At 41.5% G+C, this 26,268-nt stretch overlaps 1 protein-coding gene and 1 long non-coding RNA gene across 4 annotated transcripts in view; one reads left to right on the top strand and one right to left on the bottom strand.

Moving 5' to 3' along the window:
• The window catches only part of sdccag8 (SHH signaling and ciliogenesis regulator sdccag8), a 51,909-nt gene extending 28,965 nt beyond the window's left edge, over nt 1-22,944 (bottom strand). The window contains exons 1-13 of one of the 3 annotated variants that reach the window (XM_004551423.6): nt 22,616-22,944; nt 21,487-21,648; nt 20,344-20,429; nt 19,793-19,891; nt 19,569-19,694; nt 19,035-19,127; nt 18,723-18,787; nt 17,815-18,015; nt 17,531-17,669; nt 17,053-17,205; nt 16,547-16,681; nt 15,522-15,638; nt 14,489-14,631 (exon numbers count right to left, since the gene is read on the bottom strand). In XM_004551423.6, coding sequence (XP_004551480.2) covers nt 14,489-14,631; nt 15,522-15,638; nt 16,547-16,681; nt 17,053-17,205; nt 17,531-17,669; nt 17,815-18,015; nt 18,723-18,787; nt 19,035-19,127; nt 19,569-19,694; nt 19,793-19,891; nt 20,344-20,429; nt 21,487-21,648; nt 22,616-22,682 — 1,586 coding nt within the window. In that variant the 5' untranslated portion in view covers nt 22,683-22,944. Of the gene's footprint in view, nt 1-14,488; nt 14,632-15,521; nt 15,639-16,546; nt 16,682-17,052; nt 17,206-17,530; nt 17,670-17,814; nt 18,016-18,722; nt 18,788-19,034; nt 19,128-19,568; nt 19,695-19,792; nt 19,892-20,343; nt 20,430-21,486; nt 21,649-22,459; nt 22,479-22,542 lie in introns of those variants that run through there. The other 2 variants (XM_004551424.4, XM_076891538.1) reach the window with 2 other exon arrangements.
• LOC143421779 (uncharacterized) overlaps nt 1-26,268 on the top strand; it is a 71,006-nt gene that overhangs the window by 21,778 nt on the left and 22,960 nt on the right. The gene's annotated exons all lie outside the window — the stretch shown is intronic.

The raw sequence follows: 26,268 nt of genomic DNA, 5'->3' as shown, positions 1-26,268 counted from the left end.
TACCTGTGACGGAATTCACTTCTTACTGGAGACATGCATGATGTTATTTAAAACACCCACCAGCCTTCACAGTGGGTCGTGTGCTTGGAGGTAACAGGCTCAAAGGACTATGCACCACCTTTCTCTCCTTATGCACCCAAATCATCGTCAGTGAATTCAATCATCTCCTTACTTTCATACCTCGTGTCTCTGACAACGTCTCTCCTCTCCCCTGGGCTTTATAATCAGATGTGTCTTTACCAAGTAGCAACCACTAGAGTTGCCAGAAACTGCAGTTCCCCTGGTGGCCACTTGAGGCTGCCTAAGAAAGTCGAACAAATTCCCAGAGCCCCCTCTTCTTAAAATACTTTACAGTTATTTTTTTTTTTCCTTTTTGAATTATTCAGAACGACTTTACAAGTTTAAATTTTCATACATTTTGCATCTGGAGTGGTTGCATTGATTAACTGTCCCGGCACAGGGAGCTGTAGCCGGGCAGGATTTGCTAGGCTTCACCTCTGCTAACTGGTATCACTGATTGCTGCTGATGCAATCCTTAATGCAATTATCTGACAAATAATACAGCTTGCTGTGTACAGACTATCCAAGAAGTTGTGCTTTGGTGAGTGAAAATTATTAGTACCTTATCATTAGTCATTACGTACTTAGTACTAATTAGCAGATGTTTGTCGGTACATTGCACCTGTTCAGTTTATTAATACAGCTTGCAAAACAAGCTTCCAACTTGTCCAGATATGGTTTTATGGTAAAAAAAAATAAAAAATAAAATAAAATAAAACTAATTAAATAAATAATGTGCTGCCAAAGACAGCAAATCTTGAGGCTTCAGAATACAGAAATCAGAAAACTATGCGTGATGTCACAGTCTATGGTCTCAACTAGATCACTTTGTTTGTCAGGATCAGGTCAAGGCGTCTTTAACCTGGCTCGCACGGCACTTTGTTTGGAACGAGCAGCACATCAACATACACTGCAGGGAAATTATATTAATTCACTTGAAATGTAGCTGCAAGTGCCAATGAAGAGGCCTAGCAGTTACAGAGTTGTCACCATGGAGAGTTGATTGGATCATGTTAAAAGTATGGCTGTAAGTACCAATAGCAAAAAGCTTTTTCACTCATTAAAATGGCCAAAGTGGTCAAATAATGCAATTTTTTATATTACCTCAGGAAGGGGAGAAATCGTCCTTCTTCATGTTTTTTCTGCTAGTTCTGCTGCTGGTGTCATGTATAGACACCAAAGTGGACAGCACTCCTTCATGGGCTTCTCCTATTAGTGCTTATAGCCACACTGATCACATTTCTTATTTTGTTTTGGGGTTTTATCAGCTTTGCCTGATTTGATCTCTCAGATCTAGCTTGCAGGAGTAGATCCTTCTGTCTTCTCCCAGTATATAATTATTATTACTTTCCTATGCCGTCTGAACTCTTTGACACTCTCCCCTTTCAGTATTTGTCCTGCTGTATCTTCCATCTCCACTTAGCTGCTACCTTGCTCCAATCTTATCTTTCATCCTTCTGTTCCTTACTGCTCTTTGTGATCAACTCCCAGTACAATCTGCTGAGGGCAGCACTGGCCCACTACCTATGTGGCACCGGTTGGCACTGCTGTGTCCACCCAGGGTAACAGAGAGAAGCTGATGGAACGAAGGCAAAAGAAGGGGAAAAAAACTGAACAAAAAGCAGCTATGCAGGAAAAAAAGAGGATGAAACGACAAAAGGATAGATCAATCAGGTAAAAGAGAATGAGAGAGGTAAAAGAGAAATGGGGGGGGGGGGGGGGGGGGGGGGGGGGCAGAGAGAGGTTCTGTCATGTTGGATGAAAGCTGGGCCTACTGGGTAGTGGGCACTGGGTAGCGCCACTGATCCTGCCACCCTCACAGCAGGGGTGTGCAAAGGCACAAAAGTTGAACAGATGACACGGTCACACGAAAACAACACACACTTTTAAACACAGATTTCAAAATCGACCTGCACTGGATCTTCAGCACAATCCTCTAAAACGTATAGAGCTACTGGTAAACCCTTCTCACCATACCTATTTAGAAAGATATGCAAAAGATGAGTACAGAATGAGGTGAAGGGTGGATGGTGGATGGATGGCAGGGGGCTGGTACTCCCTTTCGTTTTGTCCTCTAGCAGTAGTGTGTGTATGTAGGCCAGTGTCCCAGGGCACACTTGGCTGGGGTGGCAACAGTTGTAGCCGACAGATTTGCCTCCATCTTGCCTGAGGTCTCACAGTCAGCGATCTGTCTTTTCTATCCATTCTCAGCCTCGCCGGATGGATAGATTACAGTCCTGCTTAACAATCTTCATACTTACAGTAATGAGTGTGAATATTCTCTGGTAAATTTATAGCATCTACATTTTAACTGCGAAAGACATAAATAAGCTCCTGAGTTAAGAGTGAGAAGGACAGTATACCATGGCTGCACATTATCAGTTATCAGCCATAACATATAACATGTTTATATATAATACTTAGGTTGTGAATACTAGTGAGAAATGTGTGCACTGGCTGAGAACCTAACAAGAATGAGTTCTCTCTGTATTGCAATTCTGTAATGCTCAAACTACTGTGTTTCCCCACATAAACTATCCACACTTGCACCTAACTGGAAAACTGTTTTAAACCTACATGCATGATGAAAATAATAGTATTTAATCGTATAAAATCACTGCAGAATACAATCGCAGCACATGAAACACATGTTTAAGAGATCAGGGAGTACCTGGTAAGGCCAAAGCCATAAAGTCATATGTACTAATGCAGTAGTAATGCTGTTCTAAGAACCATCTTAGATCTATTACCTGATAGTCAGATGCCTCAAGTCTGGTAAATTTCCTTTAATGTTATCCACACTCAGGTAGAATAAAGGGAAAAGACTCATAAGCAGAGCATAAGAACCACCAATATAGAAGGAAGATACATTTATTAAGATCACGGGTGAAAACGAAATATGTTAGTGACTTTATGCATGATTTCAAAAGGCATTCAGACACTGACCTACTTCACGAAGTCAATAAACATCAACATAACAGACATGTTCCTGCTCAAGGGGTCACATTTTTATACGTATAGTGCCAATTCCATTAAAACTGTACAAAAATGGTTTCAGTATAAATTTGCTAGTATTTTAATAACTGTTTCATGGCAAATTAACATAACCTTTGAACAGTTAACCAAAGAAATACAGCAGTGACAGGAAGATCAAAGGAGACAGTTAAAAAAGCTAAAACGAAGACACAAACAAGTAGGTCTCAACAGATTGAGCGAGAGAGGCAGGAAGAGTGCAAGAGAGAGAGGCGAGGAGGCACGATGGCAGAGAGGGCACTCCGACAGCGAGGAGAGAAGAACACGGCAAGGTCTCGTCACCGGGCCAACGGGCCCACCACTGTCAACATCATGGCACTCTGTGGTACACACACAAACACACACACGCACACACGGCTGGCCGACGGCCCTCCCAGCTGCCCTATCCGTAACTGTCTGATTAGTTGTGCTAAGCAGCCCCTCCCCTGCCAACCATGGTGCCATCTGCTACCCAACAACATGGCCGCCGACCAGACAAGCACACACACACACACAAACACACACACACACAGAAACACACAGCGAGTCTCATACCTGGCACTGCACTGCTGCTGTCACACAGAGACACACACATCAAACTTCACAGACACAGGTGTAGCCCAAAGGTATCAACACATAACATTCACACACAGACGTGCACGCACGCTCGTCTAATTGCACGCTCGCAAACAAGTCAATACAGTTCACGAAACAAGAATACTCCAAGCATGTGCGCACACACAAGAATACATGCACACAGTTGCCTTAGAGGCAGAGTGCATTCATGTTCGTGGTGACAGTGGTTAGACACTCTTAATGCCAGGTAGAAAGAGTGATGCTGTGCTCAAGTGGTGTGTGTGTGTGTGTGTGTGTGTGTGTGTGTGTGTGTGTGTGTGTGTGTGTGTGTGTGTGTGCTCGCTGGCAGCGCTTGAAGGTTCATTATGGCCCCCGCCTCTCCTGAGCGACTGCAGCCCGCGTGGCGCCCCGGCCCTTTTATTCCGGGCCGTGATTGGACAAGGGCCTCCCGCCGAGTTGGTTTGCAGCAGTTTTGTCGCGCCCAGATTTCACTCGCTGCTCAAAGCGAGCCTCTGGCGGGACGCGGCATCTGCTGCCTCACCTTCCTCATTTACACTTCTCCGCCCTCGCACACACACACACACAGTTCTGTTCACCGCCTTTCCAGACCTTGCTATCACGATGTACAACAGAGGGGAGAAAAAAATAGAACGACGTAGAGGTACAGAGGGAACGCAGCAGCGTGACGTGTTTAATAGAGTTTGGGGAACTTCATGTATAAGAGTCACAGCGGTTGGTCCAGAGTTTTGTCTGCCTAACCCTCTCGCTCTGTGTCTCTTTGCACCCATCTTCTGATTTCAGGGTCACAGAAAGGAGACTGTGGCCTTAAAATACACAATGTATGCTTCTCTCCTTGCCTGGCCTATATGGTTGCTTTTGTATTTCCCACACTACCAATTTGGTGCATTCCATCATTTCACAAGTGCCTTAAATGTCTCACATTTTTGCATCTCTAATACATCATCTCTTATGCCCTAACCAGACCTGGTCTAGTACCAAATATATATAAGTTTTCTGCAGAAAGCAATGCAGTGATGGCATGCATAACATAGCTACAAGAAACACAAGAAAGACTTCAATAAACAACTACACAATCAGAAAATATTAATCAGCCCTTTCACTTTTCTTTCTATTTGTGAAAATATAAAGTGATGCCAAAAGGCAGGAAAGATGTTAGTTCATGCAGTACAAAGTCTACCAAATCTTTTCTATTTACTGCAACTATTTGTTGGTTAAAGCAAGAATACATGGCAGATCAACAATGGTGTCTTCACCTCGCTGTTGGATATGCTCTGAATACATCAGTGAATATGCACCTCTGTATAGCCCCCACTAATGGAAGTGTTTTTCCAAGGCCTCTTAATAAGATTATTTCCAAACCTAAGGCTTTGTGTAAAGTGCCAACAGAAGCTTCAGCCTCATGGCTTACATAGTTAGGTTCATAAATATCTGGACTAGAGATGGCACGATACCACTTTTTTTATGTCCGATACCGATACCGATATCATAAATTTGGATATCGGCCGATACCGATATGAATCTGATATAGTGTGTTTTTTAATCAATAAAACTGTTTTTGTAATATCTTGCTGCATTTTGTATAAGTTCATACTCAAGTTTAAAAACAAACTAACACTAAAGCTATTCTGTTATACTTGTATGCAAAAAAATACAGTGCACCCAAAATATTTCATAGTTCAGCAATACTGATCAATCTAATAAACGTAAACCTACTCCATCCTCCCTATTCTGGTATTTTAAAGAGTAAGCAACCTAACTAATAGGGTTGCAAACTCCCAGCAAAACTAGCTTACTAGGGTGTATTAGACTTAATAGTTACTATATACAGTAATGAACTTCTATGCATTTTACATCGGATTAAAACTTTGGGTGTAAGATGCAGATAATTGTTTATTAAAAGCTAGATATTTTAAATGAGAATAAGAAAGAAAAGTATGTCTTTGTGCCCCCTTTTCCCTGTTCATGCCCTATGGCCCCCCTGGCTAAACTTTGCTAGATCCGTCCCTGCACAGTTACCAGCCGTCAGCTGCGTAGAAAAGGATTCTGGTGTAGAAAGTAATATTAAATAAATTCTAACAACAGATTATCAAGCTGTTGTTCAGCCGCTGGTTTCCTCTTTCTGGCGCGAAGTGGGCGATAAACAAACAAGAGAGATGGACTCGCGACAGAAAAGCCGATCAGCTGATCATTAATCAGTTTCATGATTTAAGTAGCAGCAGGAGAGGGAGGGGGAGAGAAGAGGCAGTCGCTCCATATATCGGGTGTTAAGCATAAAGCTGGAATGCTTTACAAACATTCAGAGATGAACTTACACACTTGCTTTACTTCTCTCTGGGATAACTTCCTCGGAGATAAAATGCCGGTTTGGTAGCAAGGCTCCAAATGCTCAACCAGACAGCTGACAGGTCTTGCAATGTTATAGGAATTTGTTTTATTTATGTATTAATCACATTATTTTATTGTACAATGCCTTGGTGCCACTGGATTTAAACATGTTCCACACTCATTCATTAAGACAAATGGTGGAGGGGTAGAAGCAGACCACTCCACAAGAAGAGTCTTTTGTCTCTTCCAGAACTCTGGGAGGTAGCAAGGGAGTGTGAACCTTAATGTGTGAAACAGCTGTGCACTGCCTTTTGATATTTAACTGAGAGCCATGCTAGGCTCAGGGAGACTCTGCTGACTGTCTCCCCGTGGTCATGCAGGCTCTCCACCAACTTGGTTTTCTGTTCTTTGTGTGTTTGGATTAAAGAATGTTAGCTACCGCTCACCGCTCGTCTGCAGGCTTTATTTAATGGAAAACTTCCACAACACACGCCACAGCCGCTCTATCGTGTGACGCATACTGCTCCGACGTGCTACAGTTAAGAGCCGAGTTATGCCATGTCGCAAGTTTTGTGAGCTGCTTTTGTGATATTTAATAGATCGGATTAAATTTTTTATTTCTCTCCGATATCCAATCCAGTAATTTAGGTCAGTATCGGACCGATACCGATACGTAATATCGGATCGGTCCATCTCTAATCAGAACAGAGACAACCTTTTTCCTAATTTTGGTTCTGTACATTACCACAAATTTTTTTAAATGAAACAACTCAGATGCAGTTGACTTTCAGCTTTGATTCAGTGGGTTGAACACAAAGACCTTTACTGCAGCAGCTTTCAGTTGCTGTTTGTTTGTGGGCCTAAGTTTAGTCTTCAGCAAATGAAATGCATGCTCAGTTGGGTTAAGACCAGGGCCCTGTGCTTCGTACGTCGCTTACTACATCCAAGATCAAATGAAACATCCAAGACCAAATCATCGCGCTAACTCTGAGCTCGCTATTCCGGTTCCCCGAACACACCTGTTGTTGACGATTACTATAGCTGGATGAAGTAATGTGAGATCACTGGGTGGCCCAACAGGGGCTACGCATCGATAGTAGAAACATTGATCGGCAACCCTTTGATTGGTCGGCGAAAATGTCGAAGGAGCGCGCTCGGTATTTTTCGGCAGCAGAGCAAGAACTCTTGAGTGAGGGATTTCAGGAGTTTCAGAGTTTAATTAAAACGCAAGGGAACACTGCAAAGGCTGCAAAAGCAAGGAGAGAGGGCTGGCAGAAAGTTGCTGACAAATCAAACTCGTAAGTAATTCAATAATAACAATAATAATGGAGTGGATTTATATAGCGCTTTTCAAGGCACCCAAAGCGCTTTACAATGCCACTATTCATTCACTCTCACATTCACACACTGGTGGAGGCAGCTACGGTTGTAGCCACAGCTGCCCTGGGGCAGACTGACAGAAGCCAGGCTGCCATATTGCGCCATCGGCCCCTCTGGCCAACACCAGTAGGCGGTAGGGTAGATTTATCATATCACACCATATTATCCAATATTATATTACATTATATTATATTATAATATGTTATATTATATCCCCTTTCACATTAGAGCCACAACAGGACCCACTAGAACATGGGAACAAGTAAAAGTGAAATATAAGAATATTCTACAGAATGGTAATATTTATCACTTATATTGCTTGTCGTCTCTTGGAAAGAGACCCTGGAATAATCTGTTTGTTTGTTCATAACAGCAACCAAGAAAAGGGCAGAGCAAAAAAAAAGACAGGTGGTGGTCCTGCACCCCCTCGTCAACAAGTTGGTTAAGTGAATAATACCCTCACGGGAAAATCGATATCTCTCTATGAGCACACTGTCGCGCTGAGCTAAAGGATCCTGTCTGTCCCGCAATATACGCTGAATTCTGAGGACTCTCCTTATCAATCTTGCACCTTCCGCAATGGGTTGCTCGCGTAAACGGACAGGATATGACTGCGACAGACTTCCCAAATCCACCTTCGCTTTTATAGCCGTGGTCTCTCATCTTGATTACACGAAGTAATTTACAATTACTACTCTGAAATATGAATTACATCTGTAATAATCACATACATGTAATAGAATGTTAATAGTACATTTCCCTTTTTTAGGGAATGACCTGTATGTATCTGTGTGACATCAATAAAAGGATCAAGTGCTGCATTATCTTTAGTTACATTGATGTTATTTATTTATGGTGAAACAGTGGTGGAATATCGCTGTTGCTTTCGTATGAATGACGCGAACATACCTGCGTGGCCGCGATCTAATCCTGTTTACATAAAGTAAACCTGCTCCCCAGCAGGTTTACGCTTACGGCTCTGTTGCTATGACAGCAAGTCCCGGATGGGCTTCGGGGAACCGAACGATCCAGGATCACGCGAAATCGTCAACAATCTAATCCAGCTAACTCACTTAGCGCGGTACGAAGAACAGGCCCCAGGTGACTGACTTGGCCATTCAAGAATAATCCACTTACTTGCCTTAATAAACTCCTGGATTGCTTTGGCTGTATGTTTTGGGTCATCATCCATCTGTATTATGAAACGTCATCCAACCAATTTGACTGCATTTACCTGGATTTGAGCAGACAGTATGTCTCTGAACACCTCCGAATTCACTCAGCTGCTTCTGTGCTGTGTCACAGCATCAATAAACACTAGTGTCCCAGTGCCACTGGCAGCCATGCACACCAAACCCATTGCACTGCCTCCGCCGTGTGTTACAGATGATGTGGTATGCTTTCGATCATGAGCTGTTCCACACCTTCTCCATAGTTTTTTCTTGTCATTATTCTGGTAGAGGTTGATCTGAAAACTGTGTTCAGTTATATTAGATGTTTTTCCAATCTAGCTTTTTTATTACGAAGACTTATGAGTGGCTTGCACCTTGCAGTGAATCCTCTGTATTTACTTTCATGCAGTCTTCTCTTTATGGTAGACTTTAATACGCCTACTTCCTGGAGAGTGTTGTTCACTTGGCTGGTTGTTCTTGGTTGTTCTCTTCACCATAGAAATGATTCTGCGATCATCCACCACTGTTGTCATCCATGGACGCCCAGGTCTTTTTGTTTTCACCAGTGCTTTCTTTCTTTCTCAGGATGTACTAAACCAGCGGTCCCCAACCTTTTTTGCGCCACGGGACAGGGACACCGAGTTAATGATAAAAACGATAACAAAATAACACTGAAAACCGATAAAAACCCTGAAAACCATACATTTCACACCTTCGCCTCAACTCTCGCGGCCCGGTACCAAACGACTCACGGACTGGTACCGGTCCAAGGCCCGTGGGTTGGGGACCGCTGTACCAAACTGTAGATTCTGCCACTCCTAATATTGTAGGAATTTCTCTGATGTGTTTTTTTTCCTGTTTTCCCAGTTTAAGAATGGCTTGTTCACCTGCATGGGAAGCTTCTTTGACCGCACGTTGTCTGTTCACAGCAAACTCTTCCACATGCAAGCACCACACTTGAAATCAACTCCAGGCTTTTTATCTGCTCAATTTAAAATGACATAATCAACGAATTGCCCACACGTGCCCATGAAACAACAGAGTCAATTGTCCTATTACTTTTGTTCTCTTTAAAACGAAGGTGGCACAGGTTAAGAGGCTGAAACTCCTAAACCCTCCATCCAATTTGAATGTGGACACCCTCAAATGAAAGCTTAGAGTCTACACATTATATCCATGTACATTATATAACTATAATTGTAATATGTTTTATCAAACAAATAAAACCAAACTAAACTGTGTCCCAATATATATGGACCTAACTGTACAAAACTTAGCTCTCAATTCCACCTGCATGCTTATCCCTTGACTTGTGGGATAAGCATCATTTTATCATCATTTTGAAGAGGGATGTTTTAACCCAAACCAATATTTCTAGCTAATCCTAATCTAATACTTTTTAAGGGCCTAAACCTCACAAGCAAATGAAGGAGCAAGTTTAAGAGAATGGTAAAAATGGTAAATGGCCTGTATTTATATAGCGCTTTACTAGTCCCTAAAGACCCCAAAGCGCTTTACATATCCAGTCATCCACCCATTCACACAGACATTCACACACTGAAGAGAAGACAAGACATAGCGCCAAGCACAAAGGTCCTAATGGAAGGCAAACTGTGGCCTCCTGGGTCATAAACATTTGACTCTTTCAAATAGGACTGTTAGCATGCAATACTGCTGCAGTGGGTGCACTTAGCACAACTGCCAAAGAACAGATCAGGACACGCTGATCCAAACCCAAAAGACCTTCCCCATCTCACAGCCCGCTCTGCATTATCCAGTATCAACCTTTGGAAACTGTGACCCCAAATGCATAAAGATGAACATTTGCTGATAGGATTTTTAACCAGATATTCACAGATAATCATCACTGCAGATTTTCTCATAAGAGGTTTATTCAGCCTCCTCGGCAAATTTGCTGCCAGGACAATTTCAACTGAAGACTCGTTCTTCAGGTGTTTGTCACATACAGGCACAGATTATATGGACCAGCATGTTCAGATATTTCCTGGCTGAAGACTCCACACAGAAGTTTTAGGTGGAAAAACTGAGCGCAAGTAAACTTATTCACAGAAGCAGTTTGAAGCTCCAGGTCCATCTACATCTCTAAGCAAGCACCCTAATGAACATGGATGCTTGATTTCATGGGGATAACAAAACCGGTGGAAGATCTGGAGCCTCAGACATTCATCTCGGCTCAAACACAATGCAGGCCCACAGGTCTCAACTAACCATGGATACACTAACGCATGCAAACACACATCTCAGTCCTATCTGGCATGTGTTGAAAGAGAAGTTATGCTGGGCAGTTTTCACTATGGCCTTTGGGATGTGTGATCACAACACGGGGAGAGATGAGGCCGGATGGAGACATGGAAAGAAGAAAAGAAAGAAAGTGAAGAAAGGCGGGAGCAAACAAACAAAACAAACTTAGTAAAGCCCTCTGCTGGGTTGGGGCCGGGACTGGAGAGTGTGTGTGCGCATGTGAGGCGATGTGAACAGAGTGGCGGGGATTAGGACAGATCCTGGGCTGTCCAACTCACAGCTGGCTGATGATCCAATCCTGGAGCACAGCGCAGCGCACCAGCCGCCATGGGACCCCCGGATGCGTGCTTGCATCTGTGTGTGAGCGCGTGTGTTTGCGTCTTTGTGTACAGGCATGTGGGTTAGACTGATGTGAATATCGGCGTGCACGTTTGCAAAGATGCCGTTGTACAAACAAATATGTGTGTGAGTGTGTGTGTCCATATTATATGTATGTGTTTATCAGGAAGGAAGGTAGGGCTATCAGAAATCAAACAGAAGCTGTCTGCGCTTCATGTCCCCCCTGTTTGAAGGCGAGCTGTGATCATTTGCGCCACGAGAGGTGGACCGAATGAAAGAGAGGAGCGAGCAAGTTGCAAAGAGAAAAATCAAAGAGCTGCCTTCGAAGGCTGGCCATATAAATGCCTTCCAGCCTTGCTACCGTGAATCTCACCCTCTCCTCTTACTCTCCAACAACACACACACACACACACACACCAACAAAAATACAGCCCAGTAAAGCTACAAAGACTCTTGGATGGCTCTGTAGCGAACAACAGCAGAGGGCATGACTATGAATGAAATACATGTAGCTCTGCATAACCCCTGAAGGCCCACAGATGGACAGAAAGAGAATGACACAGAGCTAGTGAAAGAGCAGAGAGACACAATCGCTTGAGGTTTATTTGTTTCATTTCGAAATGGCAAAAGAAAAAAGCGATGAGGACATGACAAGTAAAGGGGGGGGGGGAGAAAAAAACAAACATAATGCAGTGCTGAGGAGGGACAAAGGCTTTGACCAAACTTCAACAGGTGTGTACGATGCATGTATGCTACCATCTTTGCATGGATACATTTTTGTGCAGAGCCATTGCACCGCTAAGACTTGGTTTTTACCATCACAAATTTGATGAATCTTTAAGATGTGAGTGAAATATACCATTCTCTAAAGCAGTTAAATCAACAGAGATCCCATATCCATGTATGGATGTTAAGACTTTGCACACTTCTAAGAAAACTGCTTTTTGGAAACAGGCCTGCTGGACAGCTTTCTGTGTCCTCGGCAGACTTTTTCCTTCAGAGCTCAGAGTAATGATTAACCAAATATCAAAAGTAATGAGTTGAAACTGCTTTAAAGTGCATCTCAGACGGACAAACCTTTAGTCTGTACAGTCAAACGGTGTTCAACATTTACTGTAACAGCACAACAACTCGTGGTGGATTGATACCTCTGTGTTAGGAAACTGTAACTGCAGAAACATCTGAAAAACTACCATTTAAACTACGCCTTAACCTGACATGCACCTCCGTGGAACTATAACTAGACGTCACATCGACCCAGCCTGCAGCTATTGTGATTGGCCTATTAGGTGTGTTCCTCCTGTGTGTGTTTCTAGCTATTTTTCACTGCAGTTTCTGAATGAATCAGAGAAAGAATAAGAATTATCATCTAAACATGAGAAATTACAATCATAGCCTTAATATTAGTACTTACAGATGTGGTCAAATTCTTGAGGGGAGACTGCCAAACTATTGGGAGTGGGAATGTACAAAAAAGGGGGAAAATCTCCCAGGATTTTTGGGTAGCACTGCATTTAAAACACTGAGCCACAACCACAAGATAATAAACACATTGCAGAAGGCCACTTGCATTGGTTACATTGTAGAATCAACAAAGATTTACAGCAGAAGTGGAAATCAACTGTCAGCCAGCTGCTATAAAAAGCAACTTTCAGCTGCTGCCTTATTCACGGGAGAGTCGTCATAGCAGGTAGCTCCACAGGTTTCATTGTGTCTTCTTTCAGCGTCAAACCAGGAATCTTTCAGCTGTCAGAAAAATGTGCAAACCACCGCACTATTATGGAACCATCCAAGCTTAAAACCAGGGGCGGTTATGGGTATTAATCATTTTTATACTCTTATACTCTTTTGCCTTTAAATGTGACTAAAGGTGTTACTGTGTGCAAAGACTTAAGACTTCTTCTCATCTAAAACTGTTTAAAAAAAAGAAGCAGCCATATTAAATCTCTATCAGAAGTGGTTTTCACTGCTAATGACCAAAATTGAATCTGAATGGCTACATGCTTAGCCAAGTCAACAGCTGTCAAACATCTAGTATGCAACTGAGGACAGATAAAACTATAAACTCTCTCATGCACATACAGGCGCACACATGGCAGTAAAATGGTTTCGTCCAGTAGCTCCTCTAGTACAGGTCAAAGTCATCATGTAGCCACATTAATATGCATGTCATTCTCCACAGCTGGCTGCAAAATGCACACACGTGTGCACGCACGCACACACGCTCATTACATCATCTTTTTAAAAAAAACAAAAAACACATAGCAGCCAGTCATGAAACCAGTGTGTAAATGCTGGCCAGCTGACAGACAAACACACTTAAACACAGATCAGAGCCAGAAGCAGCAGTGGACACACACACTTAAACCAGACACACATATACACACTTAGATTGCACAAACTTGCATCCCGCAGCCTCCAGCACCACGGGACACCGCCACCACATCTGTGCCCATCTCAAACACCTCGGCTTTGGGCAGCGGGGGTGAGAGAGTGCCCTGAGCGGCTGGCATTGGCTGGCGTGGCCTTGGCGGTGAATGGTGTGGAAGGAAAAAGCAGCCAGAGGATGACAGGAGGGACAGAGGGAAGAAAAAGACAAGACCGTAGTAAGAAAGGAAAGAAAGAATAACGTCAAAGGGAGGACGGCGATAGGATAACGTTACAGGGGAGATTAGTTTCAATTAAAGAGGAGACAGAAAGGCCAGATAAGGACAAAAGAGCAGGTGGAAGTAAATATGAATCTATGCCCAAATAGGTGGGATGAAATCATAAAGAATATCAGAGGTCTTGATATAGAGATGCTGGAAAAAGCAGGACAGAATGGTGCAAAAATAGATAGAAAGATAATGGAGGGGTGCCGGTAGTGCCCGTTGTGAGGACGGGTGCAGGGCACTGGCAGGTGGCACTGAGGCCAGGCTGTCCAGTGACCATCAGCCGCACTGTTGTGTGTGTGTGTGTGTGTGTGTGTGCGCCAGGGACAGAAGAAAGGCTCAGGCGCCATTTTGGCTCTGTTGGAGCTGTTGCTGGGTTGGGCACTGGCCTGGTGGCACAGAGTGGGCAGTGTGTGTGTGTGTGTTGTGTTGCATTATGTTGTGGCATGCTTAACAGGATTAGAGGTGACCTAGTGAGGTCCAGTTGGTATCGGGACCATGGCACAGCGGCGCGCATGTGTGTTTATGTGTGTGTGGTTTGTATAATAGGATTAGCTGTTACCTGGTGCGGTACAGTTGGTGTGCTGATCTGAACTGGACTGGACTGGGCTGAGCTGGGCAGGAGCTGGACAGAGGGGAGCACTGTGTGTGTGTGAGTGTGGTGGCATGTATAATAGGATTAGGTACTACCTGGTGAGGTGCAGTTGGCGCTGGGCATTTGCCAGCTGTTCTGCTAGGCTCAGGGCTTCGGCCTGCCATTGGCTCCCATCCTTTTGGACCGCCTCCAGATGCTGCCGACAGCCAACCAGCTCTGAGCTCAGCCTTTCCACTTCCTGTCCCGCAGAGATGGAAGAAGAGAGGAGGTGAGGAAATCTTTCACAACAACCCACCCTGTGCCCTCAGATGAACAAAACATTAAAGCCTGGTTACAATAACATGTAAAAACTGAGCAGGACAAAAAAAGGACGTCAGGTTTGATCTTCTGAACCTCAAAATGGAAACACAGAATATCCTGCATTCATTATTTAAATTTAAAGGGACAGTTCACCCCAAAATCAATCAGAACCTTTAATGCCATTTAGTCATATAGATTGTTTTGGTGCGTCTTGTCCAGTTTTTGAGGTGTGTAGCAATGTCTGACTTCTTTATGGCATTTGCCTTGTGGTGCTCAAAGCACACGAAATACACTTAAAAGACATAAAATATATTTCTAGAAATCATGACAGAGTTATCCCAAACTACTACCAATACTTCCTCATGTAGAGTGGTGCATCTGTCAGCTTTCTTTTAGTAGCCAGGTCATGACTTCTGTAAAGAGAAGTTAATGCCAATGCCGTGGGGCTTTGAGCACCACAAGGAAAATGTCATTTAGCTGTATTATATTCAAAAGAAGGCTGTCATTTCTACAGTGGAAAGGTTCACACCAAAACAATCTCTATCACTTAATATCACTAAAGGCTGAAGGAAAAGTATGCAAATTTGATTTTGGTGTGAACTGTTCCTTTAACAGTTTGGATAATTGATGCTTGTGCAAATAACTTGAGAATAATTTGGAAAATTTGAGTTTTAATACTCATTTTGCTTGCTATGCTTCATTGCAGACCCTCAAAAAAAGAAAAATAAAGACTATTTATGAAACAATCAACTCTACAAAATACTGGGTCTGTAGCCGACTTAAACAAATATCAAATAAATCCTAACTAATCAATACATCGGCACATACCTGTGCTGCCTTTTCCATCCGTCTGCTGGTCTTGGCGTTGAGCTCTCTGAGCTCTCGTTCAGCCTCCTGTTTCTTCAGCGCGGCCTGGCTGAGCTGATATCTCAGATCCACACATACCTATAGATGAATAGTCCTCATTAAACAAAGGCGGTCTTTTAATTAACAAGTATGTCACATTCAATGCTTCATCATTTATTGATTTTCTTTTTATTATCCTATCATGTCCTTACTTTGAAAATCACCCATCTAAATCATCAGACTGTCTCGTTCCCAGGCTCAATGTTTTTACACTCGTGTATTTGACTAGTTTCACATTTCATCATCCCTAAAAGCACCTACTAATTCAGTCTTTCACCAAAAATATAAAAGCACTGTGATGTTTAATCTCGAATCCTCCCCTAGAAGGATTAAGAAACAAACACAAATAAGACGCATTTGAAAAGTTTTGAGAATCTCTTTGAATTATTAGAAAGATTTGAATCTGGCTGTTTGTTGTAAACTAAGTTTTATTTTTTTAAGATTTGTAAAATGATATGAGGGTTGAATTTTGTGTGAACCCACACACTTTGTTTGTCTTTTTCTGAAGTCTTTTTCAGCCTGTGGGTTGCCATGTGTCGATTGAGAGGAGCAGATTGCTGTTCGCTTTTTCTTTCGATTCACTTGGTTTATTTTTGTTTTTGTTTGTGTTCTTGAATTGTTCAAAATAAATACAAATATTAATGAAAGAAAAATATGCTCTTGCATTTACGTGTTCAAAAACTGAATATAAAGTTGGAATAGATTATCTTTTGCTGCCATCCAGTGGATTTAGAAATTAAATGCAAGCAGATAGTGAAGCATGTGGGTCCTTAAAATTAATAGTTCTACTTTTTTAAACAACAACAAAAGAGCTTTTTGCTTTTTCAATCCCACACTTCTAAAGACAAACGCTGGCTCATGCTTATTTGAAATGCTCATCATGCCATCAATAAGAAATAAGAAGACATACTGACACAAAGTTTTCTTGCGCAAACAGCATCCGATACCTTTGTGTTTTCTTGTTCCTGGCTGGTAAGTGTGCGGAGAGTGTCCTCCAGCTGACTGGTCAGTGAACTCTTGTCTCTGAGAGCTCTGTCTAGCTGTCCTTCCAACTCAGCGACACGCTGGGAAAGGCCAGACACCTGACAGACAAACACAGTACACCATTTCAGTGGCCATTTCACTGCAGCGTCACTCAGAATTCAAGTAAAATGTCCTGCAAATACAAACATTTTTTTTAGGGTATCATTACCGTACAAAACATAACAGACATAAACTCTAAGTACAAGAAATATACAATAGCTACTGCAAAAGCAAACAGCAATGATTCAATTTCCTACTTTTTACTACTTAATGTTTCATTAAAAGAGTATTTTTTTAAATTTGTCTGTTAATATAGTTATTTACAGTATTTTACAGGCAAATGAACAGACTCATTCTTCTGTAATCCACTTCTTCTGTGAATTTCCCAATTCTGCGACTAATAATCATGTACATGAAAAGTAAGACTAACTATATTCGTCAGCTCCTCTTTTTGTTTGCGGGCCTCTGCTCGGCCCTCCTCTCTGGCCTCAGCCAGTCTCTGCTGCAAACCGTGTGCGTCTCGGTCGAGCTGTTCTCTCTGTCGAGCCAGCTCCCTGGACAACTGCTCGCACTGCACATCCACCTGCATGTGTACAAAAACAGAAGGGTTAACAGAGTAATAACCAGCTGTAAAGAAAACAAAAAATGATGTTGTGAGTCAACACCGAGGTTGAAGAACATATGAAAGCTGAATATGTCCTTAATTTCAAGGCAATGTTTGAGCACCCTCTAGTGGATGTATATGATAGTGGTATTCCCATAAGCTTGTACTGTATATGTATACAGTGTGTGTAGCTTATAAATAGGTAAATCTGAGCATTAACAAATGCAATGCATTCTAAATATTAACTGTATTAAGCAAAGATGGCGGTCAGCTGGAAAGTTGTGTGTGAGGATGTTTCTCTGACCCTAGCTTTCTGCAGGTTTGCTTCCTCCGCCATCTCCACAGCCTGTTTGACCTGGAGACAGGCTGACCACTCCCTCTGTTGTGTCTCTTGCTGACTGGCCCTCACAGCACGCAGAGCCACCAGTAACTCATCACGCTCTCTGAGAAAAATCAGACAAAAAGGAATTAAAAGCAGAATCTGGATGGTACACTTAACTAAGTCTAAACTAATGCTATGGTTTACGCAGTCAGTATGCTGCTGCTAACGTCTGATTGATTCTGCAGGAAGCATTTGTTACCACTGACTTTGTGAGCCTGTCAATAGCCTGGACATGCAGGTTTGTGTGAGTCCCAGCCAACACAGCTTCGTGCTGTGCACACTTCAGGCACAATCCTGCCACACGAGGAGCTCCATCAGCCTTCAGTGCATCTGCGGCCTGCTTCTCCCTGTGTCTCAGGCGAAGCTTCACCTCCTCGCACTCCTTCTGACTGACTGACAGATCCTTTCTGAAAATATCAGAGAAGGAAAAGTGTTCTAAAAAGAATTAAAGATAACTGATTTTTACAGACATAAGGTACATTTGCTAGGGTTAAAAATGACTAAGGTTTTGAAACGGAGGGGATCAGAGATGGGCTTGTTATAAAAATGTAGGTAAGCTATGACTTATTTTGACCAGCCTACAAGAAATGGACTTTTTACATTTTTCTCCAGTGAATTACCAGAAGACAGATAAAAAAAAATTCAGGTCAGAATGTTTCTGTGACACCGCGTCATTGACAGCAAATAATAGTTTGGTTATTGAAACTATATGTTGATGCTCAAAGTTGGTTATTGAAAAACTCATGCTGAACAAAAACGTTTTGTGTTTTGCACTGTGACACTGAGTGGGTGTCCACTTGATCTGGTTGCAGTTTTAAATAGAGCATAAATGTCTTTCTCAGCCCTGAACATTTTATGTTGAGCTCAAAAAAAAAACAAGAAGACAATAACTTGAAAAAATGAGCATTTTGTTTTTAACCAACTCCTCTGCACTTTTAACTTGGAAAATATTTAGTACAAAATAAACATTTTTTCCAGGGTATCATTAAAATACTAAAGTGACTAAACAAAAAACAATCTGCAGACTCTGAGGGCGTCAGTGGGAGGAACTGACCTTTTCTTCAAGGAATGACCCAGATGAGTTTCTGCTCGTTTGATGCCGCAAAGAACTAACCTGAGAGAGATGACCTGGGCCTCCAAGCTTTCCATCTGGGCCTGGTAGATCACCTTCAGTTTTTCCTGATGAGCACAAACATCTGAATCTAACTGGATGAAATTTAATTTATTGCAACAGCTTCCTTTAAAAATGTACTAAAAAACAGAATTCATGTTTCTACTGTTAAAGTTTTATTGGAGGAAATTAGCAAAAAGACCAATCTTAAAATACAATCTGGGACCATTGTGCATTATTGTGACGCATAAAATCTGATGAACACTGAGGTAAAAGAGAACCGAACGGCAACCAGTAGAGACTCATCTTTCCTACCAGCTCATTTTTCCATGTGTTGTGTTCTTCTTTCTGTAGCACACTGTGGTCTCGAATGGAGGCTACGTGGCTGTTGTCGATGACTTCATTCATCTGAGGAAAAAAATTGGAACGGGTGACCAAATCTTTAATTTGAAAGATGCTTTTATGATGCTTAAATTCAGCCTGTTGAACTATAAAAACTTTGCTACGTTAACTTTATATTCTAGTGTCTCTCTACTGAAAGTGTCCAGAGAAAAATGACTAATGCAACAGTCACAATATAATAAGAAAACAGCGTTTGGAGACCATAGCATGACTACGATTAATGCAAGCCTCAAGCCTCAGTCGCTGTTGTCAAAGCTGGAGTGTCAAAGCTGCAAAGAAATGACCGTCCTATTTTTATTTAAGTGTGACTGAGCCATAAGGTAACCTCAGTCTTTTTTATTCCTCTCATTATTATGTTTGTACTATAGGTGCCTTCATTGTTACATGCATTACCATTTTCACACACACAAAAATCAAACCAATGATTTTCACACACGCACAAATTACCGTGGAGTTTCGGATCGTGTAATCTTTTAGAGATTCATCCACAGCTTCGGCTTTCAGTTCTGAACGTAACTTCTCATTTTCCACCACCACTACTCTGATCCGCTGTTTCATTCCCTGCAGCTCCTCCTGAAGTCACACAAACAGAGAAGCCGATTAACATCCGTTCACATTAGCACACTGGGAATGAAGGACGCGCCCACACACGTACATTTGTGCACACAGACCTTACAGAATTTAACCTCAGCTTCCAGATGTTGGATGTATTCTGACTTGTGAAATACAGGAACCAAATCCTGAAAGGCAGGTAAACTGGACATCCCCTCCTGCCATGCAAAAGGGAAAGAAGAGTAAAAAATAAAAGCCAAAACACAGAAGAGCCGCAAGTGAAGTCAGTTTTAATTCCATTTTATTTCAGTTTAGCTTTCATTTGTTTTCAAAGCGGCTTTGCACATTTCACTTTTAGCACATTTTTTTTAATTTTACTTTTTTATTATTAGAAAGTGAGTCTGTGACAAATTTTAACAAATTTACAAGGCTTCCTGGTGCTTGCTAGAATGACAAAAACTAAAACTGAGGGCCTTTCCTGTTTATTTTTAGTTTATTTCACTTAGTTTTCACACCTACTTTTAGTTTTTTCTTTCATTTTAGTGAACTATAAAACCATGGTACATTCAAGTATGGAGAATTGCTCCTAATCTGAGTATCAGTTCTGTAACAGGCCTTCGTCAGATCTAACGCATTTAAATGTTAAACCATGCACAACTGCTCATTCTACCTTGGATGGAGACTGTTTCTTGGAAGGGGAGACAGGTGTGGGAATTTCTCTGCCCTGCTTCAGCAGAAGGCTCTTCAGCTGATTAACTACAAAAGACATAAGAAATAAGTATGTACACAAACACATAAACACTTTATTTAAACTTTGTGTAAAAAGACTGAGAGGGGAAATCTCACGATACCCCACTGTAAGGGCTGAGTTTTATCACATAACCGACTTACAACTAATCAGAAACATTTCATCACTCATCCAAGTAACTTCTTCGGTCTCAGCTGACTGCACGTTTCCCAGCCTTATAAGCAGTACAAGTGCATAATTTAGCACCATTGTGGTTCTTTTTAGAGCAAACACCATCCCCACATACACAGCAGCTAGGGAAGCAAAAGAACGTCATATCAAAGAGCTCCTTATTAAAATGTGGTTATCACAGGTTGGTTAGTCAAAGATGGGAAGAATGCTATGAGCGATCCAGGAGAGAAGAAGGACAACTGCTGCCTAAGGAAACAATCTGATCTCTTATGTTTCGGGAGTATCAGAACAGCTGAGATGCATTTTTCTTTTTTCAAAACACCATGTCTCTGTGGTTTGAAACACCAAAAGATGATCCATCAAAAAGTGGTCCACCTCAATGATCGGGTGCCCCAGAACAGACACAGTAATACAGTACATGCAGCTGCCAAGACGACTGCAGTAAATTATACATTATCAGAGAACCCAAACAACCACTGGCAGACGGGACAACACAGAATATTCAGTTTGTCAAGCCAAGACTGCATGTAATTATACCTACAGGGTACTGCCCAATCTTTCAATGTTGAGGAAGTTTGCATCCCAGGCTGGTAGGAAGTAAAAAGAGAGGTGACCATTTTTTAACACTGGAGGAGGCCTAAGAGTACATCTTTCACAATCTTGCAATGCTTTAGCCACTCCTCACTGATCAGTGGTCATGACAGTTGGCATATTAACAATCACGGGACTGAGCTCATTGCACATTGTTAGTCAGTTGCGCCAATTTCTGTCATTATGCAACTATACTGTTTATAAGGTTGAGAAAGCCTGCAGTCTGCAGAAAAAGTTACTTGGTTGGTGTAAGGTCAGTTTACAAGTGAACAGAATCAACTTTCTATGTATTCAATCAGTCACCTGCTTCACTCTGTGACTTTTGGTTCCATGCAGCCTTGTCCTCTTCGGCCATGGTTGTATAATGGTCTTCATCACCACCTCTGACCTCCTCCACCTCATCTCCATCAGGGTCCAGCTGCAGCGGAGCACTGCTCAGATGCTGGATGCTTTGGTTGGCCCGCTCTGAATTCAGCATACACATAGATGCCAGTGTAACATAGTATATCATTTATTTGATGAAATGCACAGACAACCAAAGAAGTCATGTCTATACAGCAAACAAATACACCACCAGTGTTGTGTTCACGAAGGTAAGCAGGTGGCACTTGCACAAAAACTAAGCTGTACAATCTCAATTTCACCTATTTATTTTAGCCAATCAGAAGCCAAATAATGCAAAGCTTTTATTTTGCTTAGGGCAGGCAATGCATCCTAAAATGAAAGCTTTAGAGCAGTGGTGCCAATCATAAGGCCCGGGGTCCAGAATCGGCCCAGCAAAGGCTTCAAACTGGCCCACTAAATGGCTTTGGAAAGGAGAAGGAGAACAGAAATCTTGGACTTTTAATTGTATTTTCACAAGTTTTCATACTGATAAAGACCTCCTCCATGGTCATTCATACTACACCAAAGTAATTAAAATTTAGATTTCTGCAATTTTACACATTTAGTTCTTTGACTTTCAGCCCAAAGAGTCATGCTAACAAATCTCGGGGATTAAATATGTAGTTAAACTTCTGTACACTGGCAGAAAGGGCAGTTTCCCTGGTCCGGTTCACATGAGATCATGTCTCCTTTTTAGCTGCACTTTGAGCGCCTGGATTCAGAATCTGAAGCTTCATTTTATTGTCAGCTTGTGTTTTCTTTTGGTTTAAGATTGCATTGACACTTATGTTCTGTGAAGTGTCCTCATCTGCTGCCCCAGCAGCAACAGGTGGCAGTCATGTGCCTGTCACCTGTACTTTTCCACCAATAATAGTTCTTTTCGGTAACATACCTATAGAGATAATGCTCTATTGGGCTCTGGCGGCATAAATTTAATACACCAAGTCGGTTTCATCTTACTATGTGCTAACTAACCATCCAACGACGCTCTCTTGAGCTGCCCATTCAAACAGGTTAGCAAACGTAGCACGACAAAACATTAACATACGCCTCAGCTCCTTCTGCATGGAGCTTGGGTGCTCTGCTTCATCTTCATCCGAGTCTGTCGGTTTCATGGATGTTTAATCGTCGTTAAATCGCACTGTTAACTAAGGAAACATGCTAGGCTACGTACAACAATCAAAGCAACAACCATCACATCGAGCACGACGTAACGGTCGTCAAATCCCAATGGAGCTGTGCTTAGTTCATTAACCAGTATCGCCCGAGAACAGTTCCCTTTAAGTAGTGAATTTTAGATTTTACGTCACCGCCCCTGCGAGAAATCACATCAGCTTGTACCCTAAAAACAAAACGAGGCAACCATTAGCTTACGGGTCAGGCTTCCGTAAACACACGTAGCTGATGGGAATTGTAGTTGTTTTTTGTAGTCATGATACAAATGCGAGCGCTTAAAGACGAAACGTTTTTTGTTTTTTGTTTTTTTAATTCCCTAAACCCAGTTGTGAGATTACAGAAATGTTTTAATCGACGCCAGTAGGCAACACTTAATGTTAAACTACCTTCCTTGGTATTTATAAACACCAAATACTCCATATTTTAAAGTAGTATACCTTTATTTCTTATTGTCCATTCATGTATTTTCTCAGTAATTATAGGGAGTTTTGTTTTAAATGGTTTGGTATCTTTATAGCACTTTCTTACTAGAAGCCTCATTCACACACATATTCATATAAGTTCCTTTTTTTCTACACCTAAGGACTTTTAACACAACATTGGCACACTCGCAATTTAGTGGATGCACTAGGGGTAACTTAGGGTTCACTATCTTGCCCAGGATACTGAATATGTAGACTGGAGGCTGAGACTCAAACCAGTTTACACATATGATATTCCAGTTGACAGACGACCGACTCTGTCTCCTGAACGACAACTGCCTCAGTTATGCAAACATTTTAGAGCTGTCTATCAGTGCAAAAATCCCTTATTGCTCTTTTAGAAAGAAATATAAACGTGACTAAGTATATGTTGTGATGTTAAGACAACTCCCTTGTTAGATGTCATAAAATAAAACGTTTAATCATCTCTGTGGGGGAAATTACTGCTGCAGTGGAGACTATGATGTAGATGAAAATATAAACAACCAAAATAGTTAAATGCAGTTTATTTTGTTCAGCTAAAATCACCTTAGGGAAAGTTAAGAGACCTGAAACGGCAAGGTTAATGACCTGCTGCATGGTGTTTTGCTGTGATCTGTAGCCCATCGGTTTCACTTCTTTTATCATTGGCATCTAGACAGTCCAGTGACGCACTGTTGAGCACTCCTACAAGCATACACATACTTACACACAATGATAGGATTAGAGATCCTAGATTAGAAAGATTAATAACTGTGAGACCGCCTGTTGGATTACTCAGAATTACTTTTATAACACAGGACTTTGGGTTATGAAACTGTGGAAATTTCACAGATGTACATCTGTAACACTTTTACTTCCTATATGAAAATAAGTAGCTTATGAAGGACTCTAATATAGCTGTAAACCAAAATGAGATCATTTTTAGATATCCTTTACTGCATTTGTCATGTATGAGGTAATTGGGGGTGAAATGTAACACAGCTATATCACATTAAGCATTTTAATAACAGGAAATGTAAATACAGCACATGTATGTGTTTGTTTTATATTTTTACTGGTAATCAAAACTTACTTGAATATTTACAGTAACATGTTTAAGTCTGTTCACGAATGACAGTCATGAGATGTGGCTGAAAGCACAGAGGAAATCTGAATGAGCAAATCTAGCTTTCAGTTAGAAACATTTATTTTAAGCTACCATTAATCAGGCTGGTTAGGACAAAGCACATTTATATGAAGGACAATTCTGATACTGACACCTCTCTGTATATACTGTGAATTTTACACCTGTGATATTTTATTGGTAACTTATTAATTTACTTTTAACCCTGGAGAACCCATGGGGTCAGATCCGACCCCATTGGTTTACTAGGGAAACCATGGGGTCAAATTTGACCCCATGGGTTCTCCAGGGTTAAATACCATACATAGTTAACAAATGAATGAGCAAACACTTTAAGTGTTCCCTTATCTGTGGCTTTTTTTTTCAGCTTATGAATGCCAAATAAACAGGGTTAGATCATACTTCATGTGGCATGTACAAATTGTACTTTATATACTACTTAAATAATAATTTTAATGGTTTATGTGAAGAGCCTGAGAATGGCATTGATAATCAGTCAAACAAACTGTGTTCTGAGTATTTCACCTCACTCTATAACCCGAATCTGAATCCCGCCTCAGTTTCCAGGAATGTTACAGTACTTGAGAGTTTTAAATGGGCCAAAAAAAAAAAAACCTCAGTTGGTGGGTGTTTATGTGATACTGTTAGGGTGAATGGGCGTGTTTTGTTTGCTGCTGTTACAAAAGGGTCAGACAAAGGTAACCATGGATACACCCTCTTCCTATTGCACAACAGCAGATAACTTCCTGTCGAATGAGCTTCAGCTGTACTTTTGAGTTTTGCGATATGTCACTTTTCAAAAGAAGAGGCAGTGAGTCAGATTCATTCATGAACAGACATTGTGCAGCGATCTTGGTTTGACATTTTCATTCTTATTTTATTGATGACAGCTTAAACACAGAGTTTGGGCAGCTGTTTTTTTCCTGTGTAAATCAGGGCGTTTTGCAGTCTTGCGAAATACCACAAACGTCAAGATGAAAACTTTTCTTGTATAATCCTTGTAGTTACATATTTCAGAGTTTGTAACGGCTTGATAAAGAGGCTACAACTAGAAGGTCACCAAACTTCCAAGTGCACCAAAGCTCCTCTTTCACTGCCTTTTTAAGGAAGTTCTGGTAATGACTCACCTTTTTCACTACTGCACAGAGTGCTACTGTAACCATTTCGTTCCACTATCTATATTGGATAGTTGTAGTTACAAGTTACTTGGCTGATTAGGATCATTTCGTTCTACAGGTATGATTACCTTATAAAAAAGTGGTGCTTTCTTATAGATTAATCTATCCACTGGTGGATAGATTAAAAAAGTACAAATTTGAATGCTTGTCTATTTTAGCACTGCGGGTTTTAGACACATAACCAGTGACCAGTTATTCGGAATGACATAAATTCACACCTCTTTAAGATAAGATAAGATAAGATAAGATAACCTTTATTAGTCCCACACGTGGGAAATTTGTTTTGTCACAGCAGGAAGTGGACAGTGCAAAAGTTATGACGCAAAAATTAGAATACAATAAGAATAAATACAGTACACAGCTGTACAGAATAGAATAAAATAATATACTATATACAGTAGAATAAAATAGAATAAAAATATACAATAAGATAAAAATAGAATACGAATGCTATATACAACTGAGTAAAAATACAACGATGCCAGAAAAGATTATTGCACTTAGTGTTATTGCACATGTGTGGATGTGTGTGTTTGTTCAGTTAAAGTCTTTGTTGTGGAGTCTGACAGCAGTGGGGAGGAAAGACCTGCGAAATCTCTCCGTCCCACACCGTGGGTGCCGCAGTCTCCCACTGAAGGAGCTGCTCAGTGCTGTCACAGTCTGCTGCATGGGGTGGGAGATGTTGTCCAACAGGGATGACAGCTTAGCCGCCATTCTCCTGTCACTCACCACCTCCACTGGGTCCAGAGGGCATCCTAGA

The sequence above is a fragment of the Maylandia zebra genome, linkage group LG13 (genome assembly GCF_041146795.1).
Source record: "Maylandia zebra isolate NMK-2024a linkage group LG13, Mzebra_GT3a, whole genome shotgun sequence".
Taxonomy (NCBI): Eukaryota; Metazoa; Chordata; class Actinopteri; order Cichliformes; family Cichlidae; genus Maylandia; species Maylandia zebra.
The sequence above is the reverse complement of the archived record's forward strand: the minus strand, read 5'-3'. Positions and strand labels throughout refer to the sequence as shown.